This window comes from Hippopotamus amphibius, chromosome X (genome assembly GCF_030028045.1).
Source record: "Hippopotamus amphibius kiboko isolate mHipAmp2 chromosome X, mHipAmp2.hap2, whole genome shotgun sequence".
NCBI classification, from domain to species: Eukaryota; Metazoa; Chordata; class Mammalia; order Artiodactyla; family Hippopotamidae; genus Hippopotamus; species Hippopotamus amphibius.
The window spans coordinates 68,892,328-68,918,252 of NC_080203.1; the positions used below are offsets into that span (position 1 = coordinate 68,892,328).

The 25,925-nt window shown below is 34.8% G+C and overlaps 1 protein-coding gene across 7 annotated transcripts in view; it reads left to right on the forward strand.

Annotated features, from left to right (window-relative positions):
• The window catches only part of BRWD3 (bromodomain and WD repeat domain containing 3), a 133,384-nt gene that overhangs the window by 48,736 nt on the left and 58,723 nt on the right, over positions 1-25,925 (forward strand). For 6 of the 7 annotated variants that reach the window (XR_009050218.1, XM_057717425.1, XM_057717424.1 and 3 more), the window contains exons 7-14: positions 2,382-2,542; positions 3,860-4,081; positions 8,180-8,280; positions 9,194-9,264; positions 10,868-10,968; positions 13,212-13,252; positions 16,618-16,722; positions 17,745-17,898. Coding sequence is in view for 6 of the 7 variants with exons in the window: in XM_057717425.1 (XP_057573408.1) it covers positions 2,382-2,542; positions 3,860-4,081; positions 8,180-8,280; positions 9,194-9,264; positions 10,868-10,968; positions 13,212-13,252; positions 16,618-16,722; positions 17,745-17,898 (956 nt within the window). In the remaining variant the exon portion in view is untranslated. Of the gene's footprint in view, positions 1-2,381; positions 2,543-3,859; positions 4,082-8,179; positions 8,281-9,193; positions 9,265-10,867; positions 10,969-13,211; positions 13,253-14,644; positions 14,723-16,617; positions 16,723-17,744; positions 17,899-25,925 lie in introns of those variants that run through there. The other variant, XM_057717430.1, reaches the window with a different exon arrangement.

Consider the following 25,925-nt stretch of genomic DNA (forward strand, 5'->3'; position numbering starts at 1 on the left):
CTGCTCAAGCAGGACATTCTGAATCCCATCGCTCGGCCCCCATACTTCAACATTTTCAGTGTTTCAAAGAGGTCCCGGAATGTCTTCCCACAAAACTCCTTATTGTATATAGTGCCTAAGGCCTGTTGACATTACCAAATGACTGAGAAAAACGTATAAATATTATCATCTCAGGTGCTATATGAATAAACAAAAATTTGCTGAGATAGGAAAGAAAGAACATTTGATGATCCTGCTGTCATATATGCAGTATACCTTATATTGTAATTTTTTGAATAGCTGTTAGTGGACTATAGAACCTAATAGGAAACTTGTGTTTAAGATAAAAAGTATATTATTAGAAGAGTGTTAAGTGAAACTTTATACTTTTATCACAAAGCAGTTGGTTTCGTTTTTCTTTTTCTTTCTAGTCTTTATACATATATGTATGCATTTTTATATAATTTAAATCATCATCTACTTACAGGTCCATATTTTACATATTTTGCTTTGTAGTTCCTAAATTGTTCCACATTGATATAGTTTTCATATTTTAATTATTAATTTTTACAGAATAGTCCATCATATATTCTGTAATTCTGATTTTTTTTCCATCTCTGCTTTTCTGATTTCTTCATGTTAATGTTGTTTTTTGTTTTTAAACTTCAAATTGTTTTTTTAGCCAGGGGAGTTTTTCCCCCCAGAAGATGTTTGTCAATGTCTGGGGATATTTTTGCTTGTCACAAGTTTTTGGTGGTAAGGTGTTCATAGCATCTGGTGGGTAGAGGCCAGGTATGCTGCTAAATATTCTACAGATAGCCCCCAACAGAAAAGAATCATCAGTCCCAAAGTTCCAAAGGCCAATAGTTCCAAGCTTGAGGAATTCTACCTTAAAGTAACACAACTTTTCCTCTATTTACTTATAAAACATGAATGTAAAAAAGGAAAGCAGAAGTAGTGGTTGATTGTTTCAAGGAACTCAGAGCAGTAAGAAATGTTTGACTGGAGAAGGCAGATCACTAAAGTCTGAAAGTTATGGTGCCTACTCTTCCCATCTTAAGAGTTGTGGCCATTTCTAGATATTGGGATGGGAAGCAACTGCCAAAAAGGAAACCTCTTACCTAGTACTGATGCTTATGGATCTTCCACCATTGTTTACTCAGCATCTTAACATAAATACTCAGATCTCTAATGTGTTCTTATGATTTGCATTCAGAGTTGGATTTTGCTATTCATCATTCATTTTTTTAGTCATTTTGTCAGTTTAAGGTGGCCAGTAGATCGACCTTTGCCTGAAAAAGACTTTATTGCTCTTAAGATTGAGATGTTGAAAGGTTTCTTATTTTTGATTGTGGCATGGTTCTAATTGTACTAATCTAGCTACAGCTCAACTCTTGCCTTAATTTTGCCTTGTTTCAACATAAAGCTATTATTATTTATACTATATTATTATGCAGTATGGTAAAATTTTGCCTTGCCTCATAGTCACCTTGAACTTTTAAGGCGTCTGTGTTTTCATTAAACTATAATATTTGGGATGTTGAATACTTTCCATGTATGAGGGAGGACTGGAGTAATTTCACAGAGCAAGTAGGTGCCTGTATATATAGGGAACAAGATCTTCGTTTTAGGGAAGTGAGTGGAATTGAGGTGGTAGTTGGAGGAGCATTGTGCAGATTTATGCTTCATTCAGGCTGCTTTTTAAGAAAATTAGAACACAAAACAAATAAAAAAGGAGACAGGATCTAAGATGACTCCATAAGAGATGAAGCCTCAAAAGTTCATTGAATAGATGGAGAGTCTGTAGTTTTTGAAACCAAAGGGGGAGTACCTATAGACAAGTCTAGAAAGGATTGTTTGTTACTGAAAACCTATGTGGTGTTATAGCTTCCTTCCTCTTTTTACTGTATAAGTGTCTTGTATTACTCTTGAATTTTTAGGGGCAGCTGTTTATGGGGTGGATGGGTGTGAGGAGGTAGGACAGGAGTTCATAAAATTCCCTATATAAGTTTTAAGATGTATTATACTTATGCCAAATACTGTCTTTATTCTAAAATTCCTTCATATTATAGTAGGATTTACCTATATATTTAAAATTACAGTATCTTTGACTGTAGTATACCAAGAAGGGCAAAATGGGATTGTACTTGAGAAACCATGGTAAGGCAAAAAGAAAATCAGACTTCTGGGATTTGAAAGAAGAGTATTGTTAGTACTTTGTGGTACTCGAGTTCATAAAATCGTGAAACGTGTGATGGAATTTAGACTTCTCACAGCATAGAATTGCTGTGATGTGTGTATCCTGTTTTGTTTCATCATAATATTGATGATTTAAATTCATGTTAAATGTAGGCTTCACTTTTAGGTTTTAAGAAGTGAATCTCCTGTTGTCTGTATTTCAGTGAATATCACCTCTGCCAGGCAATTAACCGGATGTAGTCGCTTCAGCCATATTTTCCCTTCATCTGCTTACCAGCACATTAAGATGCATAAGAGAATTCTGGGGCATTTGTCATCTGTCTACTGTGTAGCATTTGACCGAAGTGGGAGAAGAATTTTTACAGTGAGTTTAAAATTTATGATACTGTAGCATATTAGAGATTTACAGCAATGGAAGCTAGGCTTCATGGCATTTAATTATGCTTTGTAAACAGTTCTTCCTTTTTAGATACATAAATGCAAGAAAAGATGAGTGGAAATTGAAAATCTTTTCTCTTTCTGTATAAGTAAATGGATGAGCCATAATGACCTCTATCGTTTGGGAAATCTAATTTAAAATATTAAATCTTCAGAAGGCCTTATATTCTAGAGGTGGTTAATTTATGGGAAACAGGTTTATCTACTCAATTTGATTTCATTCCATTTTAGCAAACATTTATTAAAATGCATTTTCCATTGGTGCCAGTTCTGCTTAATTAATGATTACATCATCCTTATAGTTGAATAGTTGAACTACACAGTTAGTAATGAAGATTATAGTTACTGCATATATCTCTCTTTGAATTCAATATTAATTATTTTTAAAATTGGATTTTTATTAACCAGATCATAGTGTGCTTTTGAATACAAAATTGTAGCACACTTACATTTCCAAGTAAAGGCTTAGTCTCATTGTTTCAGTACTAAGTTAATGTAGAAGTGTAGGTAATGGCATAATTTTCTTTTTAAATTCTTATGCTACAACAAAGGAAGTGGTTTGTATTTTGAGAATTTCAGCTTCTTGGAGTTCATTACAGACGCTTCCATTGATGTTTTCATGACTCCAAAATATATCATCTAAGTATATGGGTGTTGATGATGAAGAGAATGATGATTTTCATCTTTTTATAAACAGATAATTATTAAATAGCTTATCTACCACATTAGAGTATAATTGATTTTTACTATTTTAAAGCTCTTTTGAAATTCTCATTAGGAAGTTCAACATAATATTTTCACCAGAGATTATTAACAAAGCCTCATGTTTACTGAGAAACACGTATAGAATTTAGGTTAAAGTTTTAAGTATTTGTAGAGAAAAAAATATTCAAGCAATTAAGAAAAAAGGATGTCAGGTATAAATAAAGAAATAATGGCAGAGATACTTAATGCCAAATCACTTAAAAGTAAGTTAAAAATATTTAGAGTTGTCAGGATTGGTAGTAGTTTTGAGGAGTTATTCACATATGCCATTATCAGTTCGGACAGTGCTTTGTCAGTGCTGTCATTTGGACATATTTTATATTTGCTGCTAGATCCATTATTATATGAAGAAAAGAGACTAAAAAATAAAGGCTTAGAAGTAAGTTAATAAAATCCTCACTTTGTTTTTGTTTTTTTTGGGGGGGAGGGGGAAATTTCTGCTTTATTGTAAATCTTCTGTCCTTTTGTGTTGCTATAGGGTTCAGATGACTGTTTGGTAAAAATTTGGGCAACAGATGATGGACGTCTTCTCGCTACACTTCGAGGGCACTCTGCTGAAATTTCTGACATGGCTGTTAACTATGAAAACACTCTCATTGCCGCAGGCAGCTGTGATAAAGTTGTAAGAGTGTGGTGTCTTCGAACTTGTGCACCAGTTGCAGTCCTTCAGGGACATTCAGCTTCTATTACTTCCATACAGGTAAGAAAAAAAGATACCTCTAGTATATGTAATAAGAATGAGAATTCTCTTGTTTTTTTGTTACATTGTGTGGATAATATAAAGAATGGCAACAGAAAAATGTTGATCTCTTTAGGGCTTTGTCCCTACCTTGCAGAGACGTGTTTTTTAAAGTTCCCTTTTCATATAAATCTGTTCCCTTTAGAAATAAGTAAAAAGGTCATTGAAAAGGTTTTTCAGATGCAGTGTAAGATATCTTATTTATCTCATTCGTATTTGTGAAGAAGGGAAAAAACTTGGAATTGCCTTAAGGAACAACACCAGGATATAAGTAGGTTCTAACTTGAATATTGGCATACTTTGTGTTAATATTTAATGTAAAATGTTTGTCAGATTTTGCGTGTGTGTGTGTGTGTGTGTGTGTAGTTTAATATTAAGGAAATTTTTATTCTTAGTTTCAGTCATTTCTTATTTCAACTTGATGTTTTACATACAATACATTGACTTTTTAAATATTTGTCCATATGATATTTTTACCAGATGTTGGTAGTAAACGTCCTAGATGCTCCCCAGAGAACTTTGTTCTCTTCTTTGTGTTGACAGCAAAACAGAAGAATTCTTCTGACACTGTCTTTTATTTTGGTCAAGGAGACCGCTTTTGTGGATAATTACTCCCATTTACTTTTCTTTGTTCTTTAATCACTAATAAATATGCCAGTCAGTTTTTTGTGTGTTATTTAAATAATATATCACCTGTTTATGAGGCACTAGCAAGAATTGGGTTCAACATATATTGGACTTGAAAATTTTTATGTCAAATTTTTGATTAGTTGAAATTATTTTTTAGGATTTTGTTTTGGGATATTACTAGTTACTTGTGTTCCCACCATCCTATCTGACAGATTATTTCTGGAATTTTGAGATAGTCTCATACAACATAAAAAAGATATGAGTATTTGTTTATACTGAAAATATTTATAGAACTGTTTGGCTCCTTCATAGTTTCATTTGCTAGTTTCTGTCTCATTTCATTTCTGTGTATAAGTCCCCTAGAGATCCATGGACCTCTTTCTGTTTTTGTTTTGTTTTGTTTTGCATATGGACCACTTTTCTATAACATTCTTTCCCTTAGTGATCTCATCAAGTCTCATGGCTTTAAATTTCATCTTGTAGGATGTTGACTCCAAACTTGTATTTCCATCTTGGAGTTCCATACTTGTACATCCAAGTACCTACTTGGCACCATCACATGGATGTCTATGAAGCATCTCAAACTCAACATTTTCAAAATTGAACCCGTCTTCCTTCCTCAGATTTGCTCTTCCCAAAGCTTTCCCCATCTAAACAAATGACAATTTCATCCTTCCAATTGCTCAGAGTAGACATCCCTGACTTTTTGTTTCTCATATCCCATATCTAACTTGTTAGCAAATCATGTTGGCTCTACCCTCAAAATATATCCAGAATCTGAACAAATTCTCATGACTTCTATCATTACTACTCTATTTCAAGTTAGGGTAGTGACCTAGACTTCTAAGTGATCTTCCTGCTTCTTCCCATCCCTCTTTCCAGCCCCAGTGTGTCCTCTGCATTGCTGCATGTGTGATTTTAAGATGGAAGTTTAGAAAAAAAAAGCAAGTTAAATCATGTCACTGGTGCTCAGAACCTTTAATAGTCTCCAAACTCAGAGTTAAAGCTGAAGGTTTTACAATGACCCACAAGACCTTATATACTCAGCCCCTTGCGCTCTTTGACCTTATCTCCTTCTACTTGTTTCCTGTTCTCATTCTGCTTTAGCTGGTTTTTTTAGACCACTCCAGCTACACTCCTGGCTTTGCTCTTGCTATTTCACATCTCTGAAATGGTCCTCCTTGGATAGTCACATGGCTTGTTCCTTTACTTTTTTTTTTTTAATTTTATTTATTTTTTGGCTGTGTTGGGTCTTTGTTGCTGCGTGCAGGCTTTCTCTAGTTGTGGTAAGCAGGGGCTACTCGTTGCGGTGTGCAGGCTTCTCATTGTGGTGGCTTCTCTTGTTGCGGAGCACAGTAGTTGCAGTGTGCAGGCTCTAGGGCACGTGGACTTCAGTAGTTGTGGCTTGTGGGCTCAGTAGTTGTGGCGCACAGCCTTAGTTGCTCTGCAGCATGTGGGATCTTCCTGGACCAGGGATCAAACCCGTGTCCCCTGCATTGGCAGGTGGATTCTTAACCACTGTGCCACCATGGAAGTCCCTCTTCCCTTACTTTATAAGTGATGGAAATGTCTGTCACTTTCCCAGGAAGACCTTCTCTGACCAACTTACCACTCTAAAATTGTAAATCATCACCCCCACCAGCACTCTTTCATTTTTGTTCATAGTAATGATCATTTAGCATGCATTCTATATGCTTTATTCTTTGCTAATTGATTGCCTCTGTTAACATCATAGTGTATTATTATTCTTTCAGTTTCTTTTTTAATAAAATTGAGGTAAAATGGTATGATGTTAATAGTGGTTGCCTCTGGATAGTGGGATTATAAATAGCTTTTATTATGTTTTTCTATATTTCTTAACTTTTCTTCAATAACTATGTATTAATTTGTAGTCAGATGCACATATAAGTGTTTTTTATAATCTTAAACATGATTTCTCATTTAAAAACAATGCAATTAAGGTACATTAATGGACTGAATTCCCCTTTGTGATTGAAACAACTTAAATATAATGAGAATAATAAAGGTTTTAGTGTTCCTTCAAAATCAGTAAAATCATACTATTTCATATTTTATTGTCTCATTCCTATAGATCCTAGATCAGCAAATTTACAGGCCAGACAGTAAATGTATTAGGCTTTGCAGGCCATGTGCTGTCTGTTGCAACTACTTTGCTGTTGCAATGCAAAAGCAACCATAGACAGTGTAAGGTGACTATGTTCCATTAAAACTTTATTTATAGAAACAGACAGGAAGCTGGGTTTGGTTTGTGGGCCGCAATTTGCAGACCCCTGCTATAGGTTGTGGATTAAGCTTTCTAATGTGCGCTTCTCTATCTCGGGAATGAAAATATAAGCATGCTGCCTGAGTACTGATTTCTTTACTGTTCATTAACTGTTAATGAATAATATTAATTGATATTTTTTGTTTGATTTAAACTCTGTAGTCTTTAGAACTTCTGTGCTTCCAAACAAGAAAACTAAATAAATGACTTCTAATATCTATAATGATCGTTTTCTTTTGATTTGAGTTTAAAATTTATTCAAATCCGATGATCCTTAATCTTTATCTCAGTGGCAGATAGTCATTATGTTTATTTGGGATTTTTATTTTTTTTAATTTTTAATTTTACTTTTATTTGTATATTTATTTTTTTGGCTGTGCAACACGGCTTGCAAGATCTTAGTTCCCCAACCAGGAATTGAACCTGGGCCACGGCAGTGAAAGCACTGAGTCTTAACCACTAGACGGCCTGGGAATTCACTGTTTGGGATTTTTAAAACTCATGGGCAGGCTTGAGACCCTGATTTGATTTTCAACCTTTTCCTGTGTCCCAGGCATCAGGAGCCCAGTGGCTTTTCCATTCTCTGATTCTCTTCTGAGGACCTGTAAAATACTGAAAGTTAAAGCCTGACAGTCCATCGTGATAAAGACCATCCATGGTCCATCTGGGATAGTAGTCATACTTTAAATTGGCAACTCAAGTATATTTTTTTAATCTCTTTTTTCCACAGTGATGATACATACAGACCTTTGACCTATTTTATGTTATCCATTGAAACACATGAAAATGATTTAAATTTAAAAATGGCAAAATTTCTATCATACTTCATTGAAGTTGGAGTTTAAAGTAAAATGTTAAAACCCAAATACTTAGACATTAACTTCCTTATCACTTATTTTAGATTTACTTCTGATGCCCTTTTCATATGAACTATAAAAAAATTATATTGTTGCTATATAAGCATGTATTCAGCAGATTTGTAATGGTTTAACTAGTAATGACTTTGTTTTTTTCTCCATAAAAAGTAAAATAATAATCTTAAAGCATGGTGTTGAATAATTTTAAAATAATTATCTTTAGGGCTAAAATATTTTATCCTAAATGCAATGACTGACTTTTTTTCTAATTAGAATTTTTTTTTCCAGTTTTGTCCATCAACTAAAGGCACAACCAGATACCTCACTTCTACTGGTGCTGATGGAACAATTTGTTTCTGGCAATGGCATGTAAAAACAATGAAGTTTAAGTAAGTTTAGAATTGGGTTAGAAGATTTTCTTTATCACCTTGAGATGCTTTATATTCCATGTATTTAAGTATATAAATGTGTGTATATATATATATATATATATATATATATATATATATGCATGGGTGTATATATACACTTCCATACCTGCTTCAGTTGGATGTTAGAGATTTTATAGTAATTTTTAAAAATTAATTAATTTGTTTATTTTATTGGCTGTGTTGGGTCTTTTATGCTGTGCATGGGCTTTCTTTTTAGTTGTGATGAGTGGGGGCTACTCTTCATTGTGGTGCGCGGGCTCCTCATTGCCGTGGCTTCTCTTGTTGCAGAGCACGGGCTCTAGGCGCATGGGCTTCAGTAGTTGCAGCACAAGGGCTCGATAGTTGTGGCTCATGGGCTCTGAAGCGCAGGCTCAGTAGTTGTGGCGCACAGGCTTAGTTGCTCTGTGGCATGTGGGATCTTCCTGGAGCAGGGATTGAACCCGTGTCCCCTGCATTGGCAGGTGGATGTATTCTCAACCACTGTGCCACCTAGGAAGCCCCTATAGTAATTTTTTTATGAAACCAGTGTTGAAGAGACTTTAATTTATACAAAAATTTTTGATAAGAAGTATTTGTTTCATTTCTTGCTCTGGTAAGAACACTTTGAATTTTTCTTCATGATGGTGGTAAGTAACGTGGTAATTTGTCTGTAAAGCTAACATAATAATATTGATAGCATAAAGTATATTTGTAAGCTTAAATGCATTTATAACTTCAATAATGGGAATAGTACTTATTGACTACTTCAATAACCAAAAAAGCTGCTGGTTTCTATAATGAAGATAAATCTGTCAATATCTAGCAATGTGCTACAATTCTTGTACATTAAATGAACATGATGAAAAATAAAAACATCTTTCTTTTCTTGTAGAGATCGCCCAGTGAAATTTACTGAGAGATCTAGGCCTGGAGTTCAGATATCTTGTTCATCTTTCAGTTCTGGTATGTGTAAAAATTGAATGTTTATCGTATGTAAAATATTGAATAATCCAGTTATAAAAGATTTTTCAATTGTAAAATATTTTTCAGTTATGTGGAGAAAAAATGCATATGTTTGAGAATTAATGGAAGCATACTAAAAATGTGAACCACATGTTATAATAGACAGACCTTTGTGGACTCTAATTAACATGTATTGATTTTGAGTTTTTTTCTTATTTACAATTAATATGTTTTTATAAAGTATTTATTTATTTATTTGGTTGCACTGGGTCTTAGTTGCTGCAGGCAGGCTCCTTAATTGCAGCTCGCTGGCTCCTTAGTTGCAGCACATGGGGCGCCTTAGTTGTGGCATGTGAACTCTTAGCTGCGGCATATATGCAGGATCTAGTTCCCTGACCAGGGACTGAACCCAGGCCCCCTGCATTGAAAGCACAGAGTCTTATCCACTGTGCCACCAGGGAAGTCCCAGTATGTTTTTATATAATGCAGAATTTCGTTGGTGAAAAGTATAGCCTTCCCCACAATACTCACACACAATTCAACACTAAAATCCTGCCCTGACTTTTCAGAAAACACATACTGTGGCTCCATGTAGCAGACATGTTCACAGTATGTAAACAGTGCTTTTCTACTGTTAAGAATTGTATGCTGGTTAACATTTTCTTTTTTGTTGTGATAAAATAGAACATGAAATTTACCATTTTAAGAACGATTTTTAAGTGTACAGTCTGTGGCATTAAGTATATGCACATTATTCTGTATACATTACCACCATCCATCTCTGGAATTTTTTTCATCATCCCAATAGCTACTGAGTTTTCACACTCAACCACTATAGCCACTATACAGAGAACTGTAGATGTAGGTTATTTTATAAATAATTTTGGCACATTGTGTTTTTACATAAAATATAAAGAAACGAATTTCTCAAGGCCTTTAATGTTTACGATCCAAAGGCCTGTATTTAATGTATAGTTGGTGGATTTTTGTTGGACGAATTGTGTAGTTCTTTTTTTAAAATTATTTATTTATTTATTTATTTATTTATTTATTTATTTATTTATTTATTTATTTTTGGCTGCATTGGGGCTTTGTTGCTGTGCATGGGCTTCCTGTAGTTGCCGCTAGTTGGGGCTACTCTTTATTCCGGTGCTCGGACTCCTCATTGCTGTGGCTTCTCTTGTGGAGCATGGGCTCTAGGCACATGGACTTCAGTAGTTGTGGCACGAGGGCTTCAGTAGTTGTGGCTTGTGAGCTCTAGAGCGCAGGCTCAGCAGTTGTGGTGCATGGGCTTACTTGCTCCCCAGCATGTGGGATCTTCCCAGACGAGGGATTGAACCCATGTCCCCTGCATTGGCAGGTGGATTCTTAACCACTGCACCACCAGGAAAGTCTTGTGTAGTTGTTCTTTAAATATTCCTCTTGTTTTTCTTGGGTTTTACTTATTTTTCTCTAAAATGTTAATATGTCTTTAATGGTTAGAAGATAACCTTGTGTTTCTCTGAAGCCTGTTTAATTAATAAGGTAACATATAACTAAGGAAGCAATCAGAGGGTTTTAAAAATTCTTTGGTACAATGTTTGTTTGTTTTTTAATCCTCTAGGTGGTATGTTCATTACAACAGGTAGCACTGACCATGTGATTAGAATATATTTTTTGGGTTCTGAGATCCCTGAGAAAATTGCTGAATTAGAGTCACATACGGTAAGAACAAAATGAGAAACTTAAATATGTTGCTTTCTTTTTAAACACCCCGGGAAAGTTGGTTTTATTTCTTGCTTTCTGATCTCTACCCTAATTTAATATAGATTGGTACTGAAACCTATATGGTAAGTTGTCTCTTTAGTAATAAAGATCAGTGTGAAATTCTGGATTTAGTATGGTTCTAGTATTTGACAATTTCTATCTGACTATATGGGAAGGGAAAAATATATATTACAGTAATAATTTATAAAAATCCTCTTTTAGCTTGCATTATTTTATTAATTATATAAATGTTTGTTACTTTGAAATCTACACACTTATTAAAAGACACATTAAAGGATGTCTTAGGAAAAAAATTCTTTTTAAAAGCTCATTGATCTTAGTTTGATTGTTTTCAGAATGTCATCAGACTCCTGAAATCTAATCCCACTTAGTTATTAATAACAGCCTTCCATACAGGGGACAGTTTTGTGCTGGGGTGGCAGACATTGGTGCCTGGCATTTTTCCTCTCAAGCTCTCTTCACTCTCCTGTAACATTTTCAGGAATCTTGCAGCCACTGTTGTTTATTCATATCCCTGTGTACTTTTCATTTCTTCCTTTTCTTTATTTCCTTACCTTCTTCTCCAGATAATTATTTACTGTCAAATATGGGAGTGTTTCTGTTTCAGCTCACTGTATATCTCATGTTCCTCATTGTCAAAGATGTATAGTCAGCATTTGAAAGTTCTCAGCTTTACAAGTCTTACTGTTACTGTTCCTACTACTGTTGACACTTTATTTGGAATAGTATTAGTACATATCAATAAAATACACACAATTTCCCTAAAAGGTGACTTTAAAAAAAAGATGCTTTGTGAGTTCCAGAATCAATCATGTTCCTGAAATTTGTAGTAAGAGACCCCTGTTAGAAACCTTTTCCTTGAGCTTTTGGAAACAGACTCCTGCTTTTGTCTTATCATATAAACATAATTGGACATTCTCCTTATGAAGAGTTACTGAACCAAACTGAGCTCTCACCTTGCTGTTACTTATTCCTAGATACTAAAATCCTGTAATATTATTTAAATTGTGAAAGAAAAACTTAGGAAATAAATAAAAATCTCAATCTGAGACTATCCAGTGGAAAAAATGCACTTGTGCTAGAGTACACAAAGGAGGCATCTTTATAGTTACCACCCAAGCAAGGTGTGTATGCAGTGCAATCAGATTTATTGAGAGCTGAGAGAAGAAGAGGTAATAAATGAATGGGAAAGATTTGAGGGGGGGAAAGATGAAGAAAAATTGATTGATAGAGTTTTTTTATGGCAGGGGCCTAGCTAAGAAAAAAAGCCAGAAAACTTAAACATTCCCTGTTGAAATCAGTGGTGGCTGTTAGTCATTGAAAGTAAGATGTCCTTCGAGAACATCTAAAACCAGTTATTACAACTGGCAGTGAGAATCCAAATCTGTCAGATAAATACTCAATGAAGTCATAGAGTAGTGTGAATAACAGATAAGTCTGAACATATGAAGATGGTTTAATACATTTTTAAAATGAAAAAAAAATTTAAATACCAAGACGTTTAGTATCTGAGCTTTTTATTAAAAATTAAGTTCAAATAAAAAAGAAAACTAATTAAAAAATTAAGTTCAAATGTAGTTCAAAAATTTTGGTTTGTGAAAATGTTTAAAACATTTGAAGATACATTAGTATAATCTCTGCAGTACACATTATATTCATAAAAGTAGTTTAGTCATTATAAAGGAAGATTCAAACAATATCTAAATTGTAGTACCTAAAGATGGTCAAATGAATTCATTATAAAGTAATTAAACAAACCATGTAAGAAATAGGAAATGATTGTTTTCTAAAATTAAAAAAAAAGTGAAGTGAAAAATTTAATTCAACTACTATTAAATGAATTATTTTAAGGTGGCATTTTAGATTAGTGTGCTGTCTTATTGTGGGTGATATAATAAACTAATACCTATTCAGAACTATCTGTCTCTTGAGATTATGGTTTAGAAACAGGTTTGCTTATGTCTGATTTGTCTCAAATTACTGTTGATAAGTATTCCTCCTTAGTTAATGTATTGTTTCAGCCTTCGTTAATTTTTTAAAGAAACTTACAGATTTTTAAAGAAAATTATATCATTAAAAAATCTACTCCATGATGCTTTTTCATGTGACTTTGAGAGGAGTACTTTATTCGTTTTAAAAATAAGTTAATTCTAACCAAAAATCTGTTGTTTATGTCTTAGGACAAGGTTGTTGCTGTTCAGTTCTGTAACAATGGAGACAGGTAACTATGTAGTACATATCTGTTTAAACAGATGTTTCACATATTTTACCTCTTTCTCTTCAGAAAACGCTACTTCTATTACAGATATTTCATTTCTGTCTAGTCACTTAGGCTGAAAGCCCTTGTCTGTCTTTGATGACATTCTTATCCCAGATCTTCTAAGCTCCCATCCAAGTAGTAGCCATAGTCTATTAGTTCTTCCTTTATTAGTAATTTCTTTTTTGGTTTATTTTGCGTTTTCCATTTCTGTTATCACCAATCTTAGTCAAGAATTCCATTATTTCACCCATTACCTTCAGTTTTCTTCTCCCTTCTAAATGTATGTTGTCCATCTCTGTCAGATTAACATTGTTCTGTTCAGAAACCTTTAGTGTTTCCTCTTTGTATATAGGATAGAATTAAAATGTTTTAGCCTGGCATTCAGAATTCTCTACATCTTCACTTAGACCTGCATTCTTTTCTCATCTGCTAATCACAATTTAAATACTTAGATCCAGCCAGGTTGATTTAGTCATCATTATTATTACATCCCATATACATTCTCTATTATCCATTCTTTTGCTTATACTTTACCTTACACCAGAAATAATCATACCCTGCTTCCTTTCACTTCTTTTCTATCCCACCTATGTCCTCCCTCTCCCTTCTGCTCTCCTTCCTTTTATTTTCCTTCTCCCTCCTGTCTCTTTTTCTTCTTTTCTAAGTTCTATCTTCCTTTTAAGGTTCATAACCTACCTGAAGCCTTTCCTGACTGCTTGAGATTTTAGTTATCTTGTCTTCCTTTGAAAATGTGTATTGCTTGCTGTCTCTGCTACTCATATAATACACATTTCCTATGTCTGTAAACTGAGAAATAATATACAGGTATTCATGCACCCTCTCACATGTCTGGTCCCCAGAAGGTGATAATCTTCTGCACTGGTCTACAAATTGACCTAGAATAGATTTAAAAATTTAACCATTTAGCATAAACTTGTATCTATATCTGTCTATAAAGACTTTATGTGGGTGACCATGTTTTTTTATTAAATATTTTTCAAACGCTGGTGATTATTATAAGGAATGTGTTCATCTTTGTTAAATGCAACAGTAAATAATGATGGTCCACAAAGAGTAATGTTTTTATTAGGAATGAAAAAACCTTCAAATAATTTTTAAGGTTTGTTTATTGCACCATACTGAGCTATACACTTGAAGGTTTGTACAGCTACTATTCTTTCATGCTAGGAGTATCTGAATTTTTTAATTCTTTGCCTTTTTCCTTAAATGAGAAACGTTATTTTTCTTAGTTATGTGGCCAATAAATACATCAAAATATGTCCAATTTTACTAATAATCAGAGAAATGCAATTTAGAATAACAGTAACAATTTTTTTTCTTTCAGAATGACAAGATATTGAAGAATAATAACACCCAATATTGCCAAGGGTTTAGAGAAAATAGACACTCTCCCACAACCTTGATGATACTGTAAATTTTTTTTAAAAAAAACTTTTCAGGGAAATAATTTGGCAGTATGTCAAAAGCTTTCAAAATGTGCCTACCCTGAAGGGGGAATATTAGGGAGAAAAGATGCAGGGAGAGAGTATAAATTCTTCATGAAAGAGTTCATTATACTGTTTATACTAGGAAAATGTCATTGATTTGACAGCTCCCAGTATATGCATCTGTGGCCAAACCTGAAGCTGGAACAAAATAAAGCTTTTCTTTCTTTTAAAAAGAAATGTGCCTACCCTTTGACTCAGCAAAGATTTATATATAAGGTTTTACAAATATGTGTATAGAGATATTCATCACAGCATTATTTATAATAGCAAAGACTGGAAGTAGTAAAATATTCATCATTAGGAGGTTGATTAAATAAATTTTGGTACGTCCATATTGAACATTTATTGAAAGTGATGGTAGTTTTTATATTTGTAAACATAGAAATATGTCTACAAAATACAGTTGACCCTTGAAAAACATAGGTTTGAACTGTGCAGGTCCACTTATGCAGAGTTTTTTTGATAAATACATTAGAAAAGTTTAGGAGATTTGTGACAATTTGAAAAAACTCGGACAAACCATGTAGCTTAGAAATATTGAAAAAATTAAGAGAAAGGCATGTCGTGAATGCATAGAATATATGTAGATACACATATAACACACAAAATATGTGTTCAAGTGTTTATGTTATTGGTAATTCTGATCAACAGTAGATTAATAGTATTTAACTTTTGGGGAGTCAAAAATTACATGCAAATTTTGATTGTACGGCACTGTGGGGGTCGGTGCCTCTAATCCCTACGTTGTTCAGGGGTCAAATTGTACACTTAAGGATAAATATTATAAAACATTATATGTGGTGTAATTCTGTTTCCTGTAGGGGGAATATATAAGTGTGTGTGTGTGTGTGTGTGTGTGTGTGTATGTCTTTAATAAAGTCTAAAAGAGTAGAAACTAAATTATGGACAGTAATAGATTTATAGGTTAATGAATGTATTTTTATAACAATTTTATTGAGATACATTCCGCATAAAATTCAATGTTTTTAGTATATTCACAGGGTTGTGCAGCCTTTACTATGATCAATTTTATTTTATTATTTTTTAATTGAAGTATAATTTATATTAGTTTCAGGTGTACAACATAGTGATTCAATATTTTTATAGATTATACTCCATTTAAAGTTATTATAAGATAATAGCTATGTTTCTACATGCTGTACACTATATCCTTGTTGCTTATCTATGTTACACATAGTAGTTTGTATCTCTTAATCTCATATCCCTAGAACATTGTCATCAACCCAAAAAGAATTCCCATATCATATCCTGCAGCTTTCAATCCCCAATCTTTTTATACCTCCACCCTCAGCTCTGAACAACCATTAATCCACTTTTTTGTTTTTATAGATTTGCCTATTCTGGATGTTTCATATAAATGGAATCATACGATATTTGGTCTTTTGTGACTTTTTTCACTTAGCATAATATTTTCAAGATTCATCCATGTTGGAGCACGTATAAGAATTCTTTTGTAGCTCTCAAGCATTTGATTGTATGGATATATGACAATTTGTTTATCCATTTATCAGTTGATCAACTTTTGGGTTGTTACCACTTTTTGGTGCACAACTATTCATGAATAATGTCATGAATAGTTGTGTACATTTCATTGCTCTTGTATATTTACTGGGGAGTAGAATTGCTGAGTCATATGGTACTGCTTATCATTTTGAGGAACTGCCAAACTGTTTTCCAAAGTGTACCATTTTCATTCTCCACAGAAGTATATGAGGATGAATGTATTTTATAATTAGAAAAATAGTGATTTCCATTTTAGAGGAAGGTAATAAGGATATTTTAACTGTTTCTTTGCAGTTTAAGATTTGTTAGTGGAAGTAGAGATGGAACAGCAAGAATTTGGCAATATCAGCAACAAGAATGGAAGAGTATAGTGCTAGATATGGCTACTAAAATGACTGGGTAAGATTGGATGTTAGATATTTTAGTGGTTCTCATATGGTATAGTATCTTTTACGTTATTGAATTCTATTTAATAGTGAAAATAAATATCTTTTTAATTTGGAGGTAATTGGTTGATGTGAAGTTTGCATCTGTATGTAGTCTCTGAGCAATATTGCCTTTTTCTGTTGATGGACAGATTGGATGATAGGAACATAGCTGACTCATTCAAAATTGTGGTCTCTTGTGATCTAGAGATCCCTGTGCTTTACTAATGCCCATAGAATCATTCTCTGCCCTAATTTTCTGTGTCATTTTTTGTATCTGTTTATACTGTTTTCTACTTTGAGGGTTGTCCCTATTAAATGTCATCATATGTTTAGATATTTCTCTAACTTACTGAGGATACCTTTATGTTTCATATTGTTAGCATTCCTACTCAACATTATAAATACACTTAATCAGAATTCTGTTTCATTATCTTCACTGTTCATTCAAGGATACATAATTACCTCTTGTGCAGTTTCTTTAGGGTATGACTCTGAAAGTAATTATCTTCCTATTAATAACAATATAGAACCAACTTTGTGGTCATAGTCAGCTATTAATAATGTCATTTGATTAAAGCAACAGTTACTAAATTTCTTAACTGCTATTTTAGTAAGACCTATTAGTTTCAAAAAATGAATATTTAAGGGAATAAAGTGTCTATGTTTTCTTCATATTTGCTGGTAGGCAATCTAACCTTGTACTTTATTTTTCAAGGTATCTGCAGATTCTTTTCTAATTTCACTTTTTTGTTGTTGTTCTCAAGTAACTAACTATAAAATTTTTGTCATTTTGTGTTTTTTTCTCCTCAAAATAAGCTTATGCGTATTGCCCTGTATGTTACTTTTATTATTTTATTTCATGAGTAGTTAAAAGTATAGTTCAGGATTTTTTTATCTAAAAAGTTTCATGCTCCTGGAGAGTTTTTTCGTCAATTTGCTATGTTAGATGCACATTTGTTCAAAGTTTATGAACTCTGAAATCATTTTGTTTAGGAATAATTTGCCATCTGGAGAAGATAAGGTCACTAAACTTAAGGTGACTATGGTGGCCTGGGATCGCTATGATACCACAGTTATTACTGCAGTGAATAATTTCCTTTTGAAAGTGTGGAATTCCATCACAGGCCAACTTCTTCATAATTTATCTGTAAGTATTGTATTTTGGGAATAATTAAAATGGTCGAAAAGAGCATTATTCTAGAAGACAGGAAATTTAAGTGTTCTTGTTTACTTTCTACGGCTTACTGACCCTTGGAGAGGTAATTATTCAAGGTGCCTCTGTTGACATATCTACAAAATAGGGATGGGACATAGTGTAGCTGCTGAAAGCAAGTATGAACACTTTTTAAGATCCTTTCCAGGTCTGATATTTTTTACCCATTATGTTATCATATGTAATCAAGGGTATAGAAGTTTTGTCTTTAGCATTAGCTGGGATTTTTTGTTGTCAGTGTTTTAAGGGTAGAGCTAACTTTATTTTGACAAGGGTATCCTGTATATTCTGCCTTCAGGGATCAGTTTATGCAAGAAGTAGAGGTCAGAGGAAGAAGTAGGGGAGAAAATGGTATCTTTCCTTCTTTCGTTTAAAAAAAGGAAATTGTCATAGTTGAATTCTACTTAAAAGCCTTATTTCCTATCTGCTTCAGTTATTGATCTGTAAGTACTTTCAGAAGGGCCAAATGATTGCCGTATGCTTTATACAGTAGTAAGTGATAGGGACTAGAAACCAATTCTCATGACTTAATTCTTTGTTGTATGCCATAGTATCATCCTTATTTGATGCCTATGTGAGATAATCTTTTCTAAGGCCTCTGAGGTTTCTAAAGATTTATTTAATTTTGGGAGGATTTGCCCTTGAACTTTCATATACCTCACAAGTCCTCCTTCCTAAGTAAAACCCTAACACTGTGTTAGGGGAGTTTTAGATTCTTCCTTTTATCTGTTAAACCAGTGCTTGTCTTGTTCTGGCTTTCTCTATCCCCTGAAACAAGTTTCTGTTAATATGCGTGGAAAAATATATACTGTTTGCTTGATTACTTATTAGGAAATGTTTGTCTGTGTCAGCACAGTCCAATAAAAATATAATATGAGCCATGTTATAATATTAATTTTCCTAGTAGCCACAATTAAAAAGTAAAATGTAACAGGTAAAATTAATTTTAATAATATATTTCATTTAGCGCAGTATATCCAAAATAGTAGCATTTCAACATGTGATTAATGTAAGAAATGCGAATGAAATTGTTGACATTTTTTCATACTAAATCTTTGAAATCTAGTGTATATTGTACACTTATAGCACAGCACATCTCAGTTTGCACTAGCCACATTTCAGATGCTTATTAGTAGCCACATGTGGCCAGTGGCTACAGGTCTTTACCTCTAAAAATCACAACTTCAAAGGCCATGTTGTAGCCATTGGTTTTATAAAATTCATGTAAAGTTAGAGTTCTATTTAGTGGTACTCTTCCCATGGGCTGACTCAGGGTCATCTGTTTCCAGTGAATGTTACTGAAGAAATTTTATAACAGATTATTTTTAGTCTTTGTAACAGTCAGATCTGCTTAGTTTTGGTATAGAATTTATATTTTATATGTTAACAATTTGTATGTCAGGGTCTTACTAGGGCGTAGAGTTCTTCCATTCAGCAAATACTGAATATCCACTGTGCCAGCCATTGAGTTGGGTGTAAATGGTAAATTAAAGTCTCCAGCCTCTTGGAGTTTACAGTTTATTAAATGAAACAAAGAAACAAGCATTTAATAAATGAATGCCAAGAAAGAAAAGTGCAGAACACAATGCAAGTTTCTAATAGGATGACCAGACCTGGTCTGGAAAGGTCAGAGAAAGCTTCCTGAAGAAGTTTGGTTTGGGTTAAGATTTGTAGCTCTCAACCTAAATGTCACCTCCTTGACATGGACTTCCCTGATCAAACAATCTAGAGTAACTCCCAGTCATTGTCTTGCTTTGTTTTCATCACAGTGTTTATCACTACCTGATATTTTCTTTTTTTTTTAAATTTATTTTATTTTTTGTTTATTGGCTGCATTGGGTCTTCGTTGCTGCACGTGGGCTTTCTGTAATTGCAGAGAGTGGGGGATACTCTTCATTGCAGTACATGGGCTTCTTATTGCAGTGGCTTCTCTTGTTGCGGAGCATGGGCTCTAGGCATGCGGGCTTCAGTAGTTGCTGTTTGTGGGCTCAATAGTTGTGGTTCTCGGGCTCTAGAGTGCAGCTCAGTAGTTGTGGTGCATGGGCTTAGTTGCTCCGCAGCATGTGGGATCTTCCTGGACCACGGCTTGAACCCATGTCCCCTGCATTGGCAGGCGGATTCTTAACCAATGCGCCACCAGGGAAGCCCCCTACCTGATATTTTCTTGTTGTATTTTCTTGTATGTTTATTTTCTGTCTCAGTGCAGTCAGTAAATATTTGGTAAATGACACGTGAGGAGGTTGAAAGGTCCCTCCAAGAAGAGGGAAAAGCATGTGCAAAGGTCTTGAGGTAGAAAGGAGGTGAAAGAAAGCCAATTTTTGGCCAGAGCACAGAGAACAGAAAGTGTATCACCCCAGAGGACTGGAGAAATGGACAGGGGCAGACCATACAAGGTCTTGTAGGATCTATCATGAGACCAATAGGATACCATGAAAAGGTTTAAAAGCAAAGGAATAGAATGTGAATTTTGCTTTTGAAAAATACCCCGTAATTCTACCAACAGAGTGGAGAGAATAGATTGGAATGAGATAAGAATGACTCTGGATATACTGTAGGGTTCTGTCATAGGATGGGCCGTGATGATAATTTGGATTTGTGTGGTAGTGGTGGAAATAGGGGTGTACTTAATAAATAAAAATAGGTCAGGTGATAAATCTTAAGACATTACTGAATCTTACTAGGTTTTGTTTCCCATGATCCAGTGACTATGTCATTCTGACCAAAAATACAACCCCCTATTTAAAAGCCTCTCTTTCCTAATATACAATAAAATAGTTGTATCATTATTTTCCCCTTCAGATCTTTATTGGAGTATAATTGCTTTATAATATTGTGCCGCATTCTGCTGTACAACAAAGTGAATCAGCTGTATTTATACAGATATCCCCATATCCCTTCCCTCTTGAGCCTCCCTCCCACCCTCCCTTTCCCACCCCTTTAGGTCATCACTAAGCATCTAGTTGATTTCCCTGTGCTATGCAGCAGCTTCCCACTAGCCATCTGTTTTATATTCGGTAGTGTGTGTATGTCAATGCTACTCTCTTACTTCATACCAGCTTCCCTTCCCCGCCTGTGTCATCAAGTCTGTTCTCTATGTCTGCGTCTTTATTCTTGCCCTGCTACTAGGTTCATCAGTACCATTTTTTTAGATTCCATATATATATATATATACACGTTAGCATACAGTATTTGTTTTTCTCTTTCTAACTTACTTCACTCTGTATGACAGACCCTAGGTCCATCCACCTGACTACAAATACCTCAATTTCATTCCATTTTATGGCTAAGATACCACTGTATATATGTGCCACATTTTCTTTATCCATTCATCTGTCAGTGGACACTTAGGTTGCTTCCATGTCCTGGCTACTGTAAATAGTGCTGCAGTGAACATTGTGGTACATGTATCTTTTTGAATTATAGTTTTCTCAGGGTATATGCCCAGTACTGGGATTGCTGGATCATATGGTAGTTCTATTTTTAGTATTTTGAGGAACCTCCATACTGTTCTCCTTAGTGGCTGTATCAATTTACATTCCCACCAGCAGTGAAGGAGGGTTCCCTTTTCTCCAGATCCTCTCCAGCATTTATTGTTTCTAGATTTTTTGATGATGGCTATTCTGACCGTTGTAGTATTGATTTGCATTGCTCTAATGATTAGTGATGTTGAGCATCTTTTCATATGTTTGTTGGGCATCCATATGTCTTCTATTTAGGTCTTGTGCCCATTTTTTGATTGGGTTGTTTGTTTTTTTTGATATTGAGCTGTATGAGCTGCTTATAGATTTCGGAGATTAGTCCTTTGTCAGTTGCTTCATTGGCAAATATTTTCTCCATTCTGAGGATTGTCTTTTTGTCTTATTTATGGTTTCTTTTGCTGTGCAAAAGCTTTTAAGTTTCCTTAGGTCCCATTTGTTTATTTTTGTTTTTATTTCCGTTACTCTAGGAGATGGGTCAAAAGGGATCTTGCTGTGATTTATGTCAAAGAGTGTTCTTCCTGTGTTTTCTTAGAAGAGTTTTATAGTGTCTGCCCTTACTTTTAGGTCTTTAATCCATTTTGAGTTTATTTTTGTGTATGGTGTTAGTAGCTGTTCTAGTTTCATTCTTTTACATGGAGCTGTCCAGTTTTCCCAGCACCACTTATTGAAGAGGCTGTCTGTTTTCCATTGTATATTCTTGCTGCCTTGTCAAAAATAAGGTTACCATATGTGTGTGGGTTTATCTCTGGGCTTTCTGTCCTGTTCCCATTGAACTATACTTCTGTTTTTGTGCCAATACCATACTTTTTTTTTTTAATAAGCTCTTTTTTGGAATATAATTGCTTTACACTCTTGTACCAGCCTTTGAGTTACACCAAAGTGAATCAGCTGTATTTATACTTATATCCTCATATCCCTTCCCTCCCACGACTCCCTCCCTCTCACCATACTGTCTTGATTACTGTAGCTTTGTAGTATAGTCTGAAATCAGGGTGCCTGATTCTTCCAGTTTCATTTTTCTTTCTCAGGATTGCTTTAGCTATGCAGTGTCTTTTGCATTTCCATAAAGATTGTAAAATTTCTTGTTCTAAGAGTTCTGTGAAAAATGCCATTGGTAATTTGATAGGCATTGCATTGAATCTGTAGATTGCTTTGGGTAGTACAGTCATTTTCACAATGTTGATTCTTCCAATCCAGGAACATGGTATGTCCCTCTATCTGCCTGTTTCATCTTTGATTTCCTTCATCATTGTCTTATAGTTTTCTGCATACAGATCTTTTGCCTCCTTAGGCAGGTTTATACCTAAGTATTTTATTCTTTTTGTTGCAATGCTAAATGGGAGTGTTTCCTTAATTTCTCTTTCTGCTTTTTCGTTGTTAGTGTATAGGAATGCAAGAGATTTCTGTGCATTAATTTTGTATGCTGCTACTTTACTAAATTGATCAATTAGCTGTAGTAGTTTCCTGGTAGGTTCTTTAGGATTTTCTGTTTATGGTATCATGTCATCTGCAAACAGTGCTAGAGTTACTTCTTTTCCAATTTGGATTCCTTTTATTTCTTTTTCTTCTCTGATTGCCATGGCTAAAACTTCCAAAACTATGTTGAATAATAGTGATGAGAGTGGACACCCTTGTCTTGTTCCTGTTCTTAGAGGAAATGCTTTTAGCTTTTAACTGTTGAGTATAATGTTAGCTGTAAGTTTGCCATATAGGGCCTTTATTATGTTGAGATAGGTTCCCTCTATGCCCACTTTCTGGAGAGTTTTTATCATAAATGGGTGTTGAATTTTATCAAAAGCTTTTTCTGCATCTGTTGAGATGATCATATGGTTTTTTATCCTTCAGTTTATTAAATGGTGTGTCACATTGATTGATTTGTGTATGTTGAAGAATCCTTGCATTCCTCGGATAAACCTCACTTGATCATGTTCTATGATCCTTTTAATGTGCTGTTGCATTCTGTTTGCTAGTATTTTGTTGAGTATTTTTGCATCTATGTTCATCAGTGATATTGGCCTGTAATTTTCTTTTTTTGTGACATCTTTGTTTTTGATACTGGGGTTATGGTGGCCTCATAGAATGACTTTGGGAGTATTCCTCCTTCTGCTATATTCTGGAAGAGTTTGAGAAGGATAGGTGTTAGTTCTTCCCCAAATGTTTGATAGAATTCGCCTGTGCAGCCATCTGGGCCCTGGGCTTTTGTTTGTTGCAAGATTTTTCATCATAGTTTCAATTTCAGTGCTCGTGATTGGTCTGTTCATATTTTCTGTTTCTTCCTGGTTCAGTCTTGGAAGCTTGTAGTTTTCTAACAATTTCTCCATTTCTCCCAGGCTGTCCTTTTTATTGGCATATAGTTGCTTGTAGTAGTCTCTCATGATCCTTTGTATTTCTGCAGTGTCCGTTGTTACTTCTCCTTTTTCATTTCTAATTCTGTTGTTTCGTGTCTTCTCCTTTGTTCCCCTGATTAGTCTGGCTAATGGTTTATCAATTTTGTTTGTCTTCTCAAAGAACCAGCTTTTAGTTTTACTGATCTTTGCTATTGTTTCCCTCATTTCTTTTTTAAGTCTTCCCCCACCCCAAAGGCTTGTGCCTTTTTTTTTACTTTATTTATTTATTTATCTATTTATTTTATTGTTGGTGTTGGGTCTTTTTTGCTGTGCACAGGCTTTCTTTAGTGGCGGTGAGTGGGGGCTACTCTTCGTTGTGGTGCGTGGGCTCCTCATTGCCATGGCTTCTCTTGTTCCGGAGTGTGGGCTCTAGGTGCGTGGGCTTCAATAGTTGCAGCATGTGGCCTCGATAGTTGTGGCTTGCGGGCTCTAAAGCGCAGACTCAATAATTGTGGTGCATGGACCTAGTTGTTCCGTGGCATGTGGGATCTTCCTGGAACAGGGATCAAACCCATGTCCCCTGCATTGGCAGGCAGATTCTTAACCACTGCGCCACCAGGGAATTCCCAATCCAGCTTTCTTTTGGCTTTCATTTGCATGGGATATCTTTTCCCATCCCCTTACTTTCAATTTCAGTCTGTATGTGTCCCTAGGTCTGAAGTGGGTCTTTTGTGGGTGGCATATAGATGGGTCTTGTTTTTGTATCCATTTAGCTTGTCTGTGTCTTTTGATTGGAGCGTTAATCTATTTACATTTAAGGTAATTATTGATGAGTGTGTTCCTATTATCATTTTCTTAATTGTTTGGGGTTTGTTTTTGTAGATCTTTTCCTTTTCTTGTGTTTCCTGCCTAGAGAAGTTTCTTTAGCATTTGCTGTAGAGCTGTTCAGGGGTGCTGAATTCTCTTTAACTTTTGCTTGTTTGTAAAGCTTTTGATTTCTCTGTCAAATCTGAATGCGATCTTTGCTGGGTAGAGTAATCTTGGTTTTAGGTTTTTTCCTTTCATCACTTTTAGTATATCCTGCCACTCCTTTCTGACCTGTAGATATTCTGCTGAAAGATCAGCTGTTAACCTTATGGGGTTCCCTTCTATATTGTTGGTTGCTTTTCTCTTTCTGCTTTTTGTATTTTGTCTTTGTATTTAATTTTTGATAATTTGATTAATATGTGTCTCAGTGTGTTTCCCTTTGGGTTTATTTTGTATGGAACTCTCTGTGCTTCCTGAACTTATTTCCTTTCCCATGTTGGGGAAGTTTTCAGTTATGATCTCTTCAAATTTTTCTCAGACCCTTTATTTTTCTCTTTTTCTTCTGTTTCACCTGTAAATCGAATGTTGGTGTGCTTAATGTTGTCCCCAAGTCTCTGAGACTGTCCTCCATTATTTTAATTCATTTTTCTTTATTCTACTCCACGGCAGTTATTTACACCATTCTTCCAGCTCATTTACTTGTTATTATGCCTCAGTTATTCTGCTATTGATTCCATCTAGAATATTTTAAATTTCAGTTATTGTGTTGTTCATTACTGTTTGCTTGCTCTTATTTCTTCTAGGTCCTTGTTAAATGTTTCTTGTATTTTCTGTATTCTGTTTTGGAGATTTTGGATCATCTTTACTATCATTACTCTGAAGTCTTTTTTTAGGAAATTTGCCTATTTATTCTTCATTTATTTGGTCTTCTGGGTTTTCATCTTGCTCCTTTGCCTGCAAGATATTTCCGTCTTCTCATTTTGTCTAATTTATAGTATTTGAGGTCCCTTTCTCCTAGGCTGTAGGGTCATAGTTCCTTTTGCTTCTGTTCTCTGCCCCTGGTGGTGGGATTCGTTCAGTGTCTCGTGTAGGCTCCCTGACTGGAGGGACTGTTGCCTGTGTTCTGGTGGGTGGAGCGGAGTCTTTTCCTTCTGATGAGCAGGGCCATGTCATTTGGTGTGTTTTGGTGTGTCTGTGAACTTAGTATGACTGTAGGTAGTCTGTGTGCTGATGGGTGGGTTTGTGTTCCTGTTTTGTTTATTGTTTGGTATGAGGCATCCAGTGCTGGGAGCTACAGGCAGCTGGGAGGAGTTGGGTCTTGGATTTTGATTGAGGCCTCCATGAGAGC